Source organism: Mustela lutreola, chromosome 4 (assembly GCF_030435805.1).
Source record: "Mustela lutreola isolate mMusLut2 chromosome 4, mMusLut2.pri, whole genome shotgun sequence".
Classification (NCBI taxonomy): Eukaryota; Metazoa; Chordata; class Mammalia; order Carnivora; family Mustelidae; genus Mustela; species Mustela lutreola.
In genome coordinates, this window is record NC_081293.1 from 80,635,656 (window position 1) to 80,650,935 (window position 15,280).

The window sequence follows — 15,280 nt, forward strand, 5'->3', positions numbered from 1 at the left end:
CATACATGTATATGTATACATATATATGTATACATATACACACATATAAAATATATATACACATATATAAAAAATATATATACGTATATATTTTAAGATTTTATTTATTTATTTGACAGAGATCAGAAGCAGGCAAATATTTAATTTATTTATTTGACAGACAGAGATCAGAAGCAGGCAAAGAGGCAGGCAGGCAGAGAGGCGGAAGCAGGCTCCCTGATGAGCAGAGAGCCTGGAGTGGGGCTCGATCCCAGGACCCTGGGATCATGACCGAGCCAAAGGCAGAGGCTTCAACCTACTGAGCCACTGAGGCGCCCCTAAACTTCACATTTTTTAAAAAAAATTTATTTATTTATCTGATAGAGCACCAGGGGGAGTGGTAGGCAGAGAGAGAGGGAGAAGCAAAGTCCTCCCAGAGTAGGGAGCCTGACATGGGATTCAATCCCTGGACCCTGGGATCTTGACCTGAGCCCAAGGCAGATGCTTAACTGATGGAGCCACCCAGGTGCCCCTAAACTTCACATTCTTAAGAGACAGATTAGTGTTCTAATTTGTTTAAATAGTAAACATGCTTGTTTACTATAAATATAAATATAATGCCTGTGCTCTACTTCTATTTCCTAAAGCAAAGGATGGACAGATAAACCAAAATTCCTCTGTGTTTAACATGAGATGCACAGTATTTACAGAGGACTACAGGTTTGCCTATCAGATGTGTTTTGCTCAAGTTTTCATGGTTCTTTTTCTTAGATTTCTGGTTAACTGATGGCATGAGAGCCAAGGTGACCTTAGCTCATAGCAGAACATTCCCCACAGTCCTGATTAAATAATTAACAACATTGTTTCTGTAGGGAAATGTGCTATGGGACTCCTTTTCCAAACAGCAGAAATGTTTATTTTCCTTTGCAAACTATGTTGTCAGTCTTCTTACTGCAGAGTGGAAAGGGTGATAGTGTTTACTGAGGGAACAAAAGAATATGACAGACCTTTAGAATCTATCATGGTGCGGGTAGAAGGATCATATTTTCTGCCCTGCCTCCCATCTCCACTTCAGCTCCATACTCAAAATACTGGGAATCATTGAACTGAAACTATTCTGATTTATCAATTCTGTTTAATTACTTGCCACATTCACTTTAATGATATGCTGAGGGCTTGCAGACCAGAAGAAATCCTTAGAAGGGTTGGAACAATCTCACCTTAAAAGCTATAGGTTTTGGGGCACCTGGGTGGCTTAGTGGGTTAAAGCCTCTGCCTTCGGCTTGGGTCATGATCTCAGGGTCCTGGGATCGAGCCCCACATCAGGTTCTCTCCCTGGTGAGGAGCCTGCTTCCTCCTCTCTCTCTCTGCCTGCCTCTCTGCTTACTTGTGATCTCTGTCTGTCAAATAAATAAACAAATAAATAAATAAATAAATAGCTAAAAAAAAAAAAAAAGCTATAGGTTTTTTTTCCTGCTGTGGCTTTTGGTTAATGCCAAATTCCTTTGGTCAACATGATTCTTTTTATTCCCAACCAGAATAATTATAATAGCAGTTGAGATTTATCTAATGCTTATTATTTTTCAGACACTTAAACAATTATGCCACCATCTTACATATGTTAATTCACATAATCCTCCCAGGAGCCCTGGTCCTCTTTGTCTTATTTCTACCTTAAATATGAGAAAAGGGATACCCAGAGAGGTAAAGAAACTTGCCCTAACCTGAACAGCATCAGGATTTGAAGCAGGCCTCCTGTGTCTTCAGGCTATGATCTTTTTTTTTTTTTTTTAAAGATTTTATTTATTTATTTGTCAGAGAGAGAGCGAGAGCGAGCACAGGCAGACAGAATGGAAGGCAGAGTCAGAGGGAGGGAGAAGCAGGCTCCCTGCGGAGCAAAGAGCCCGATGTGGGACTCCATCCCAGGATGCTGGGAGCATGACCTGAGCCAAAGGCAGCTGCTTAACCAACTGAGCCACCCAGGCGTCGTCCCCAGGCTATGATCTTAATCACCACATCACTCTTCCTTAAATTTAGGAAGCAAAACCTTTAGCTGTGGCAATTAGATAAGAATAGATGCATGAGTTAACGTAACTCCTTTATCATTTCTGGGAAAATAACTCAATGAATTAGTCAGTTATTTTTCTGTAAAATAATAGTATTAGTAGCAGCCAGAATTTCATTTTCCTCCTTTGTACCAATTACAATGAAAAAGGAAGGTAAAGGATTATAAGAGTCACTTTATTTTTTTTTCTTAAAGATTTTATTTATTCATATGACACACAGAGATCACAAGTAGGCAGAGAGGCAGGCAGAGAGAGAGGAGGAAGCAGGCTCGCCACTGAGCAGAGAGCCTGATGCGGGGCTCAATCCCAGGACCCTGGGATCATGACCTGAGCAGAAGGCAGAGGCTTTAACCCACTGAGACACCCAGGTGCCCCAACAAGCCTTGTCTTTAAGGCTTGTAGTTTGGTTTGAACAAGGCAATACATGCGTGAATAAGAGGTTCATGTACTGTGGTAGAGATCTCACCAATATCTCTGTGCTGTGCCTAAAATTGGCAGTTTAATTATTTTGATTTTGTAAAAGCGCAGTATAATTTTTTGGGGGGTCCTGAATTCATTGATCATGCCATCTGCATTTACTGTATCTAATACATCTGTTTAAAGGATGTCAATGACAACTTAGTACAGATGATTTGGTTTTCATGCTGCATTGTTTTGTACTTTCTGCCTCAATGTATTTGAATCCTGCTAACCTTTTCTTAATGTTTTCCATGTTTCAGAGTTGTCATGATGAGGAAGATGATGATGGGGAAGAAGAAGTGAAGAGTTTTGAAGTAAGATGGATCTTTCTAGATTTGTCTTCTTTTCTACTTTGGAACATTGTTTCATAGCTTATAACTGACATTTATGTTTCTTGCTTCATGGCTTATCGCAGCTTATTGTGTCAAGGAACTGCATGTCAGAAGCTGGATGGACAAATCTGAGTCCTCACATTTGCTAAAGTTAAGACCAAGGAACGTAGACTAATGAAATAATCAAATAAAACCCATATGTGCAGAATGAGTGTCCCTGAGAACTCTCAGAGATGAGAGTGCTTCAGACTGTTCTCATCTCAGTGGATGTCGTGATCTGAAATTTCTAGTGGACATATAAGGAAAATACTTACTGAACAGCAACATGACATCGAGGTTTTAATTAAACCCTTGGTTGGCTGTTTTTCTTCAGAATTGAAAAAGTCTTAGAGATCTGGCCTCTTTTGAATTCAACCCAAATACGTCACTCATTCCCTGTACATATGTACAGACGGCGATACACTATGCCAATTTGCTTGCATGAGGTAGGAGTGCATATATTTCTAGGACTGTGTTCTATTGTACGATTGTTACAGATGTTCTCAGCTCCTAAATATCCAGAAAATTAGAAAGACTGCTCTATGCTAATTAGCCAGAAGGAAAGGAACTATTATTTGACCCCATTTGTTTAGATTTTACTTTTGCTTTCTATGAAGAAAAGAGTTGTTGCTAACTGCCACCTTTCTCCATTTCTTTTTTTTTCTTTTTTTTTCTTTTTTAAGAATTTTCAAAAAGAAGTGGAAAGAAATAGATACTTTTTTTTTTTTCTATTATGTATATCTGGATTTTGAGCTAGAGGTCTGGAAATCTATTAGTAACTAGCAGTCAGTCCTTAATGACAGTGGTCCCACTGAAAGGTACAGGTTGAGGGGGGACAGAGAGTAGGGCCCCTTCCAGGACCAATTTGATGTGGCATCTCTGCAGCATTGAAATCAATGCGTAGAAAGTGTAAAAGCTCGTCTGAGAACAACCCATGCTTATTGCTGAGGAAAAAAAAGCCGTCAGATTAATTTCCTATGTGACACACTATAATCTTTTCTAATGTATGTGTGTCCTGTTCTCAAGTCCGTCTTTATTGATAAGAAACTGAGGTAAATTAGAATGAGCTCTGAGCAGCAAGTAATACTGTGCTTTCTGAAGTGCACACCATTTATGGTCTACCAGTTGTCTTCCGAGCAATTGTTTATTGCTATTTTGCTTCTTGTCCTCATCCTTCCTTAAGGCCACAGGATCCCAACGCAGCAAGGTAAAACTATATATATGTGTGTATTTGTCCGGGTCTGAGTTTTGGTTTCTTGTGACATTTACCTTTGTTAGACCCAACATCTTGGATTCTTTTGTAATAAAAGGTCTTGCAATCTTTCTACGAGTTTGTAGCTCCCATGCAATTGGTCTCTTCAGTACCCCTTCCTTGACACAGGTTTATTCTTCTTGGAGTTTAAATGACTCATAATTTGAAATTTCATCCTACATGTGAACTCTGGGCCGCATGCTGTGCTCAGGTAAAAAGGGGCCAGCCCTTTAGCTGACTAACTCTTAGCTTGGGACCTTTCAGGACCGCATTCTGGCCTCATCCCCTCTTGATGCTTATAAAATACAAGTCTTGTTACTCGAAAAAAGACCCATAAATGGCATCACTAGTGAGATTGGGAAGAAGTCTGTTTTCCCTTTGTGTCAGTAATATCTCCATTTAGTAATTAGAGATGATATTCCACAATGTTGTTGTTGATGTCAGCATTTCATTACAGAAGAACTTGATGATTATTTCTATCTCTTAATATATTTTGAATAGTGAAGTGCTTGGAATATTTGCTAAAAGAAAAAAACATTTTTTTGAGCATCAAAAAATTTTTTTTCTTTGATAGGAACCCTGTTAAGCTTACATTTTATTTTCATGAGACTAATTCATAGGAAAATTGACCGGAACATCCCAGGGGAGAAAAATATCCATCATGGCTTTAGTTTAAAAAAAAAAAAAAAAAAAGTGCTGTTAAACTGAATTTAGAATGTCATGAAGAATCTATTTAGAAGAAACAAATGATATTATTTTAACTTAGTCTTATATTTTGGAGGAATATATTATTCTTACAAATTTAAAAATTTGAATTCATACAGCTATCAGCTTATAGCTCTAGTAGATGGGTATAATAGTTAATGGCATATAATAGACATGACAATAATATTTTCTGGGCTTAAATCATAGGTAATAATGAATGTGATACTAAGTTGATATTTATGCCTTTATCACTAATTATCTCAAATAGAATTTGGATTATGGAGGGTTAAAAATATGAAGGGACCTCCTGACAGTAGCCAAAGATTTGATGTCCTGGCACCAAAATTTGTGCCCCAAGCATGTATTGATATCTGTGGGGTAAGGGTAGATAAGGAAGGTCAGAATCAGAAGGCATTGCTGGTTAAGAAAGCCATCTTCCTCAGAGAGAGGAATGTAGTTTCAGGGGAATCTAAAAAGCAAATCCAGTTTGGTAAATAGGGTCAAATTTGGTGACATTAGAGAAGTTCCCAATTCAGAAAGAAGTCTAGGAATGGCTAATGGAATCAGCTTTTAGCATCTAGGATTCATGTCAGAGTGAAGTCAAGAAATCAGGTGAGGATATGGAGCCTGACCTGAGAAAACAGGCTGCATGTCCCAGGTTCAGAATGGTGGGCAAGACATTCACACAGTAGTGTGAAGCCTGGCAATTAATCTCAAGAAGGAGACTAGAAACCAGCAAGTATAACCATCCCCCATGAAACAGGATTTTGAAGTTTCTTATGATTGCTACTTGCAGGCATAACACCGTAGACGAGAGAGGGGAATTTGTACTTCTTAACCAGATATTTTACTGAATTGCCATGTGATTTGGGACTATGACTTACTATGTATGCCTAATTTGTGTAGCATGCTACTTTCCACAAACTATTTGATCTGTGAGTAAGCAATGGAAATTGAAACCAAGTTGAGAAACTGAGATGTGCAGGTGCTCGCCTATGAAGATACTCTTGTCTGAGGTTGACTCTGTGATACCAACAAAGCCGCCGAAAATTTGACCAGACAACTGGATTATTACTTTCTCTATAAATTGAGTAACATACCAGACATTTTAGTTGAAGTGTCTGGTTGTTTAGTATCATTTAGAGATAGTCTCATAGTGGAATTTTTCATCTAAGGTAAAATAGATCTGAGAGGCTATCTGACAGTTTCAAGAATTCTTAAATTATGTTAAAGAAATTTCGGGATAACATAAAGCATGTGATAATTGAATTTTATTCCCATAACTGACTGATTATTAATAGTTGCTGTACTTTCTGCTTAAATTCTTTATCTGTAAGTATTTAGTGACAATTAAAGGGGCATTTTTAAAAAGGGGCATTTTTTAAAAAGGGGCATTATAAGATCCTTGAGGGAAGAAATAAAGCTTAAGGAACATGAAACACAGGATGTGGGGACTAAAATGCTGAGTATTTGCTAGCTCTTTTCTTATTTCCCTCACATCTATGTTTTACTGATGGGATTCTGCTAAAACTTGCAAAGAGATTTAATGTGATAATTTAATTCCCTGCTTCATCAATAATATATGTAAATGTTCTCTACAACTATTTATTTAAAAACCTTATTGCTTATTTAGTTACGTATATATAACTTTTTTAGATTTGGGACTACATCAATACTAAAACTACAAAAAGGACTGTTAAATCTTATAAAGAGGCTAGGAGTAACTGAAAGGGAAGAAATATCTTAGCAGTGACTCAAAATGTTCATTGTACTACAGTTGAGTGCATTGTTCAGCTTTGAATTTTTATAAGCCAAAGCAAAGAATAAGAACAACAAATTGGTAATGTTGCAAGTCAAAAAACTTCACTTTTCTGAGCAGCGTGGGTTTTTCTCACTTAAATTCACAAAGAGATTTGGTACCAGAACAAACCACATTTTTAAACTATGATTTTTGCAAAATACGCACAAACATTCCCAAGTGAGTGTGTGGCATTAAATGCTAATTCTATGGAAGCATTTCTGTGGACTATGATGGTACTATAATATAGATTTATTTCTTAATAAAAACCAAAATTAATAACAGTGGAGCTTAAATAAACCAGAGGAATGGGGTACTGACTTGCCTTCTAGACCATCTTTCTCAAATATTAGGCAAGTTGCATCATCCTTTGGCAAATGCCCAATTTCTAATTCACAGAGGAGTTCTCTGCTGCGTCCCTGAGGTCTTGATATTCTGTACTGTTGATTAAAGAGAATAACTTGTGTCTTAAATACTAAATATGCCTATGGCAGTGTTGACATTCTGTAATAAAAGACTTAGGAAACCAATTTATATTCTGTCCCAGATGGGCCTCAGGCATAAGTGAAATGACATCATACCTGCTAAAGTATTCAGACCAATACCAGCTCGTATTCCAAAATATGCATCACCAAATATGGAAGAATCGATTTGGGCCCCAGTGCGTTAAGGTCTGAGGTTATATAGCTCTAGCCAATGACAAAACCACCTTTGTCTGGCCCTTCCAGTGGTCCAGTTTTGAACAGAACTCCATTCCTCGGCAATGCTGCGGCAACGAATTTGCTGTAAGATGTACTGTCTCCACCAGCTGTGTAATTTGATCTTTGAATGCGTTTATTTAGTTCTGTTCATGGGAGCAAAGCAATTTAAAGGAGAAGGGCTCCCTGAATCTTACCAAAGACAACCAGTTTATATAAAAATAAATAAAAGATACAGCTTTGAATATAGAACATTGAAGCAATGATTCCTTTTATCAGGTACACTTAATAGTTACTTAGTTTCTCTTACAGAAACACTGTGGTATCCAAAATTGGGTGGAAAGTGCTGAGTTGTTATGCTACTGTTGAATGGTAGAGGGGGAGGGAGAAGGAATTTTGATGACCACTGTTCTCATACCTCTTGCCGAAAGCTGCTAACTGCATTCTTATATACTGAAATTATCAGCCTCAAGTAATACCCTCATATCTTAGCCCAGGTTCCTTAGAAAATAGAGCAAAGAGATTCTGTGCTAACACTTTATTGGGGTTTAGGTGCTGATACAATCCCGGAAGAGTAAGAGTGACGGGGAAAAAGAGAGCAGGTTAGGAGGGAGAGCAAATACAAGGTGGTGCGTTCTTGAGCTGACCCTGCCTGTTCAACATCGTGTCAGAAGGCCCTAGAAAAACCACATGTATGCATCCGGGAACAGCGCCTCCTAGGGAAGAAGGATGAGCACTGGTTCTGTCCCACCTCCTTTCTTTCTCTGGTCAGAGGGACTTAGTTCCTGTTGTTAAGCAGATTTTCCGTGCACCTCCTGGGGAAACCAAAGGCAGCTTGGGTCCAGCCTACCCAGAGTTCAGGTACTGCAGTCTCTGCATGTGGGGCCTCCTAAGTGGGTGGTAGAGATGATAGGGGCCAACTTTTATAACCCTACTCTGAGAAAGGCAAGTTGCCAAGTGTTGGAGAGAAAGGGCATGTCGGGTGTGATGGAGTCCTGGTCTTGGCATGAGGAAAATTCCCAGAAAGCACAGTCCCCTAGATCATGTATGGTAATTCCTGCATATTGGCTGCATGCACATAAATAGCAAACTGTATAGAACGTACACTTGAACATCTAGTTATGCATTTCTCAGGCACATGAGAGTAGAACATTGTATACTATTATTTAAAAAATAATCTCGGGCGCCTGGGTGACTCAGTGGGTTAAGCCTCTGCCTTCAGCTCAGGTCGTGATCTCAGGGTCCTTGGATCAAGCCCCACATCAGGCTCTCTGCTCAGTGGGGATCCTGCTTCCCCCACCCCTTTTTGCCTGCCTCTCTGCCTACTTGTGATCTCTGTCAAATAAATAAATAAAATCTTTAAAAAAATAAAATAATCTCAGTTGACAATAATTCGTCCCATAATGCTTGACTGCATTATATGTATATCAGATGGGATACAGCAGAATCATTCAGAGCATAGATGTTTGAACGAACCACCTATGTTTGAATCCCAGCTCCACCACCTACCTGTGCGACCTCAAGCCTCAATTTTCCTATTTATAAATGGAGCTAATAATTATAGTATATATTTCATATGGTGAAGATTAGATTAGTTAATATGTATAATACACTCAGAGCATTGGCTGTCTATAACAAGCTCTCTAGGTATTTACTATTATTATTACTTTTAATCAATTTTACCTTCCTACTAAAATCAAGCCAGCAAATCCCTTAGGAAAACTTTCACGAGAGAGTGAACACAGAACTACACAGGGCAAGAGACCTGGGCTCTCATTCGGGTGCTGACTAGGTGGCCTTGAGTGGGTCACATTTAAATTATTCTGTGCCTTGGTTTTTTTCTTCTTTGAACTAAAAGCTTTGACCTGGATGTTCTTAGGGGTCATGCTCGCCTTTACAAGTGTCTAATTCGCTGTTCACGAGTAAGTTCTTTTTATTTTTCAGGGCAATTTCTTAATGCTCCTAAATGTATAAATATTAATAGAAGCATGGACATTTTGGGTATTTTTTTCTTCCAATCTTTTGTGGAAGAGTGAAAAGGGAAATAAACATCATTTTATTTACACTAGTAGAGTCACAATAAAAATGCTTTGTAGACACTAGCCTAGCTTCTGTACATACATATGTATCTCTACCTTTTCATAGTTTGGTGTTTAAAGTATTACACAACTATACATGATACAGTAAGATATAGAAGGAAAAATGTTGAGGGATGAGGGGGGTTTGGGGACACCAACTGGAGCCTTCCAAGAATGAAACCAGTGCCTTAGACTCTTGCTAATTAGTGGGGATTTGTCAGCACTACCGATCCCAAGCTTTCTAGGAGTGAGCATCAAGTCACACAAATTTCAGTTTGCTCTGTCAGTGAAATAAACACAGTCTTCTTGTTTGGAAGATACAGAAATTCCTGAGGATCTCTGTGAGGAGAACAACGTGTCCTATAGCCTGTTGTAGTTCAGTAGAGGTAATAATTGAGAATTTCTTGATAAAGTCCAGATATCCAGGTGACATCTGAGGATGGCTGAGCAGAGGATAAGTACCAGGAATCTAGAAGAATGAAAACACTATGTTCCCATAAGACAGTCTCCAGAAAACTCCCTCTCTGAGCCGAGCCGGAAATTGGCGGGAATTGGAGACTGTATGGAGTACTTAAAGAGCTCACGCAGCTGTTTCTTGAGGGTCGCTCTGCGGTAGGACCAGTAATCGTGTGTGAAAACGTAAAATTTTAAACACTGAAACAGCTAGTATTGAGAGAACTCAAAATCCACATAATGACTTGTCATGATCCGCTCTATGGTAAAATTTATTCTAACTTCTTTTTTTTCCATAAATTATTCCAACATTTTGGCACCTTCCTGATCCAACTATACCTTCATACCTTCATATTAGTAGAGGTCATCAAACTTATTGTTCTTATTCTTCTGTCGGGCTATGCTAGTAGCATTTTCTTTCTGTATTCAAGGCAGTGTTCAGTGTTTTTAAGCCTTAAACAAACAAATAGGTAAATGAAAGCTGTTCTAAATCACCTTTGTGCTCAGAATAAACCCCATTCCTTCCGATGATAACTTGGTGTAACTTTGCTAATTTGATACCTTCTGATTTGATAGTTGCTCATTTTCCCTCTCCTACTTTATAGCTTGTTTGCGAAGCTTTTCATGATAGAGTATAAATTTAGTCAACAGAACCCTGAAATAGAAAATCATTTGAACGCAGCTAGGTTTTATTGTTTCAGCATAGTGCTAATTAGTCTAAATATGGTGAATCCAAGGGAAACAGTATGTTAACAAGCGTGGAAGTATAAATGATGAATAAGTAAGCCAAAGTCACACTACACAGTACATCCAAACTTCAGAGCCTCCAGCACATTAACTGAACTGCACTTTTCTGCATTGGAATTTTTGTCCTCTCCGATTGTCTATTAGTTAAACTTCAGGACTGAACCAAAGTTTGCTTTGGGTAAAAATGTATTTCCTTTCTTCCCTCCCTCCCTTCTTCTCTCTCTCCCTTTCTTTCTTTCTTGTTTTTTTGTGGGTTGTTGTTGTTGTTGTTGTTGTTGTTAAAGAACAAGAACTAGAAACTATGCCTATCCTATTGAAAAATAGAAGTCTGGGAGATTATACTATTCAGTATTCAGCAACAAAGACAATGGGTAATCAAGATACAGAGAGTAAACTAATTGAGCTTTAAAAGTGAACAATTTGAGAACTATTGTTCACATGTGTATAATTCTTGACTCTGACCATGTACCAAAAACAAACTAGATGTTTCTCACTTTAGTAGCTTTGTAGCTAAAGTAGCTCTTCAAATGAAAAGATAACATTTGTAATTTCAGATTCATTGTACGTACTACATGATATCACATTATTTAGTTCTGTTATTCATTCATCAAGTTTTCTTGGACACCAGTTTTGTGCAAGGAACTTTACTGGATATATACTTGTGGTTAAAACAAGCAAACAAAACCTCTGAAGACACTGTCCTCATGGTGACTTACTTGTAGAAAACTCTGTATACATTCATTTAATCTTCAAAAAAATTTATGAATTTGAGGGACCATCTATTTTTAAACAAAGTTATAATCTTAAAAGTTTTCCTAGCACTCCTGGTCCGTTCTTTATGACTGTGACCAATCTACAGTATCAGAAACTAGAATACCAAACAAAATTAATTGAAATGGACAATATGTCTCTTATCTATATTTTTGTTTTCCCTTAGTCTGACCAAATTATTAGTACCATTTCACTGCCATTCGCTTTTGTCCTCCTAGCTATCCAATCAAATCTCCTACATTTCCATTTTCTTTCTTACAATGTCGAGACTCAACATTACCTTGTAGGTAATGACTACATTTAAGATGCCAAATCAGAAGGATATTTAAGATCGACTTACTAAGAAATTATGGAAAGTATTTTAAAACGAGTCCGGTTGCTGGAGATTTCTGTTCACTTACAGGTAGCTTCCACACGCAGCAGAAGAGAAAAACATTATGAAAACCTTTTCAGCAGTTGCTGAAGGCTTGGAAACTCAAGGGAAAGCAGCAAGCCCACTGGGCTCATGCAGTGTTGGGCACAGAGTGAGCTGTGAGGCACCAGCTGCCCCAAACGCCCACGTCACTGAGGAGGGTCCAACAGAAACAGGGTACAAGTTTTGCTGTCAAAAAAGCTGCTCTTGTTTAAAATATCATTCATCTCCATTGTAGGGATAAATTATTTTCTCCATCAAGGATGGGCAATTGTATATATATATATTTTTTAATTTCAGTATTTTTCCTCATACAAAACAAATTGTTGAAGAACTGATTTTTTTTTTTTTCTTCAGGTCTTCTACTGCCTTGCCGCCCCTCCCCCATCCAATGCTAAACATGAGGCACCCTGGGGAAAAAAATGAAAGAATATTAGCAATTTGATTACTAACTTCACTCATACTAAAAGCAGTCATGATGTGTATACCCCCTATTCAATGTCTGGAATTTGATCCTAGGTCTGATTTATTACCACCACTGACCTCGAAAAGACTTGTAACAGTGTTATAAGGAAAACAGCTGATCTTCCCTGGTTGTTCTTGGTGATCAGAACTTTTTGCCTAAGAGAAAATTGAAATTGTGGAGCTCCTTCCCCCACCCCAACCTTTTTTGTAACCTTAGAGTCATTGAAAGACTGAACTTCAAGTAGAGGTATAATGTTTATTTAAGACCCTTTGGCACTTTAGGTAGAATCTGGGATGGGGCAGAAACCCTGCTTTAAAATGCTTTAAAAAGGTCCTTCCAAAGTGCTATTTCCCCAGGTAAAATACTTTAAAAATATCTCTCTTCAGTTTTCTTAGAAAAGCTAATCTGCAGTAAATTGGAAATTAAAGAATTTTCTTTCTTTCCACATAATTTATCGTTTTATTGTCTGTAAACTTTCTGGTTTAGCTTTCAAGGTTTTATTTTATTACAATGTGATAAAATCTCCAATAGCGAGATTGAATTGCATGCCCAGAAGCACTTCTCCAAGGACAAAATACCAGAAAGAAATAATATTAAATATCTTCTGAGGAGAAAGCTTCCAACTCAGTATGACAAAGAAGAAATTCAACCAAGAGGTCGACCTGATCCCTCTTTATGAAGTATGGGTTTCCTGCTTCTAGATCAGTTATCTTTTTTAGCTCAATATTTTTTTTCAGACGAATCCCATCATCTTCCCTGAAGTATTTATTATTATTGAAATTCAGATGCTGTGTGAGAAAAATGAGGGTGATCTTTGCCCAGGGAGTTTATTTTTTAAAGGAGGCAATTTGACACCCTGTCTTTCAATCTTCCTGACATTCACCCATCAGGCATGATTTCAGTTACTGAAAAGGATAGTGGGGTCTAGAATGTTCTGTGCAAGTTGTTCTAGCAGATCTCTGAGCTGGCCCACCTACTTTTGAAGCACAAATGGCAAAGGGCTTGTGGTCTGTTTGTTTTTTGCCTCACGAGTATATGGCATGCTGCTATCTGTCTTCTTCTCTGGGTTTCCCGAGGACTATCTTCATATGTTCTATTGGTCAAAAGAAGAATCAATCTTTCCAACTCCCTTGCCTTTTCAGTTGATGAAAATGAGAGGGTGGTTCCTTAGCCAATAGTTTTTTTTTTTTTTTTTTTTTTAATCTCTGTCTTCCTGAAAACGTTTTCCACGAGAGGAATTTGGTTACGAAGTGGAAGTGCCGAGTTCGTTTGTAGCTCTGGCCACGGGAGGACAGTGAAAGATTGTTGGGTCTAAAAGGAGGGATCAAATGTTGCTGACCAGTTCGAAAGCACACCTGAAGAGCAGGCGAAAGGGTCTTCTTTCAGTTTTTCTGAAACTGTGTTGTAATGACAGTATGGTTTTGTGTGTCCGTGTGGTTTTGTTTTCGTTTTGTTCTTGACGCTGCAGGAAGAGGTTTAAACATGAAGGCAAACCTTTTAGATGTTAGCATGGCTACAACAAAGCAAAGCTGCCTTTTTTTTTTTCTTTTCTCTGCTTCCATTTAGACCTATCACATAATTTAAGAAAAAAAAATAAAACTTTAACCACAGGAGCTCTAACTATAGTGTGAAAAAAAACCCTGATCAATTTTGTTTTCGCAGCACGATATTATCAAAGATTTAAGAAACAAATTTGCCAGCCTCGGCGAGAACTCTCTGGTAACAGCATAAATGTCTGTGTTGGTTGCTTTTGATTTGAAGGTTTCTTTTTTCATTTGTTTGAGCCCATTTCTTCCCCCTCCCCCTTTTAGTTTACTTTCTTTTTCATATTCTGTAACTAGCAAGCCTTCATTTTTTAAACCTCTTCCATCTTCCTGTGTCTATTTTCCGTACTTTGGATGGAAAGTTTATGGCAGCAAAGCTGTCCCTCTGGCTCCTTCTGCTGCCGCTCTTCCTGCTCTTAGGTCATATATGTTTTGGCCGTTGTGTTTATGGACATGATACTAATTGACTGTTTCATGTCCCATTGACTAAGCTTCTCTACCACGCCATTTGATGGACTCGCTGTCCTAGGGCTCTATGCAACTTTCATTTTGCAACTTGTACTGCTTAGTTCCGTCTCAATTCTCCAGTGAACTGGATAGCTCAAGTGAATGATCCTACCAGTCTTGAATTTGCTGTGCCTTTATATTTTATTTTTATTTTCTTCTTTATGTTTTCAGTGGTAGTTTAAGTGGAAAAGAACAAACCCCAGCCATTTGCACGGGCAGCCCCATGCAGTATCGTTTGTTACCACCCGAGAATACAAAATATAAAGGCACATTGCTTCTTTTATTCTTGGGGGGTGACTGGGCAGATCTGTGTCATGAGTCCACTACTTCGTTGAAGCCTACCTTTTGATTCATATCAGCTTTCAATTTTGCTTAAACTCCAACACATCTCTGTGAATGTTTTCCTGTCATTTAGTGATACCTTGCAACTCGAGCCATTTGCTGAGCAGTATCAAGTTATGGCCATGGCATGGGAGATGATTGAAACGTAACAAACTCATGCACAAACGTATAATTCAGAAAGTGCAAGTTTCAATGACGAAATACAGTACTTCGAAACTGTGATACAGGCTTTGGACTAATCAAACAATTACAATTGAGAAAATCCATCCTGATAAGCCAGTACCAAAAGCATATCAAGAAAAATATAAAGGGCAAAAACCAAGAGTTGAATATTGTTAACATCTGTTGAATAACATTGTTGGTGTTGAAATGGTCCATAATGTTGTCATAGAGCCCATACATGAAGAGATGACTAAAAATATGGTTTATAGAAAGCTGCCGTGCTTAATGACAGCCACAACATAAACGGTTGGGATTTGTGTTCAGGAAAAAGAAATGGAAAAGCAAAAGCTACTCTACCAACAAGCCAGGCTCCACGACCGCGGGGCAGCTGAGATGGTGCTACAGACCATCAGTGCCAGCAAAGGTGAGGCTTGATGCTCTCCTCAGACTTCTTTCTTCCCTGGGAACGC

General features: G+C 38.3%; 1 protein-coding gene across 3 annotated transcripts in view; it reads left to right on the plus strand.

Annotated features, from left to right (window-relative positions):
* Nucleotides 1-15,280, plus strand: part of RYR2 (ryanodine receptor 2) — a 751,000-nt gene that overhangs the window by 656,352 nt on the left and 79,368 nt on the right. For 2 of the 3 annotated variants that reach the window (XM_059170336.1, XM_059170337.1), the window contains exons 80-82: nt 2,765-2,818; nt 4,059-4,082; nt 15,135-15,234. In XM_059170336.1, the coding sequence (XP_059026319.1) occupies nt 2,765-2,818; nt 4,059-4,082; nt 15,135-15,234 (178 nt within the window). The remainder of the gene's footprint in view (nt 1-2,764; nt 2,819-4,058; nt 4,083-15,134; nt 15,235-15,280) is intronic. The other variant, XM_059170338.1, reaches the window with a different exon arrangement.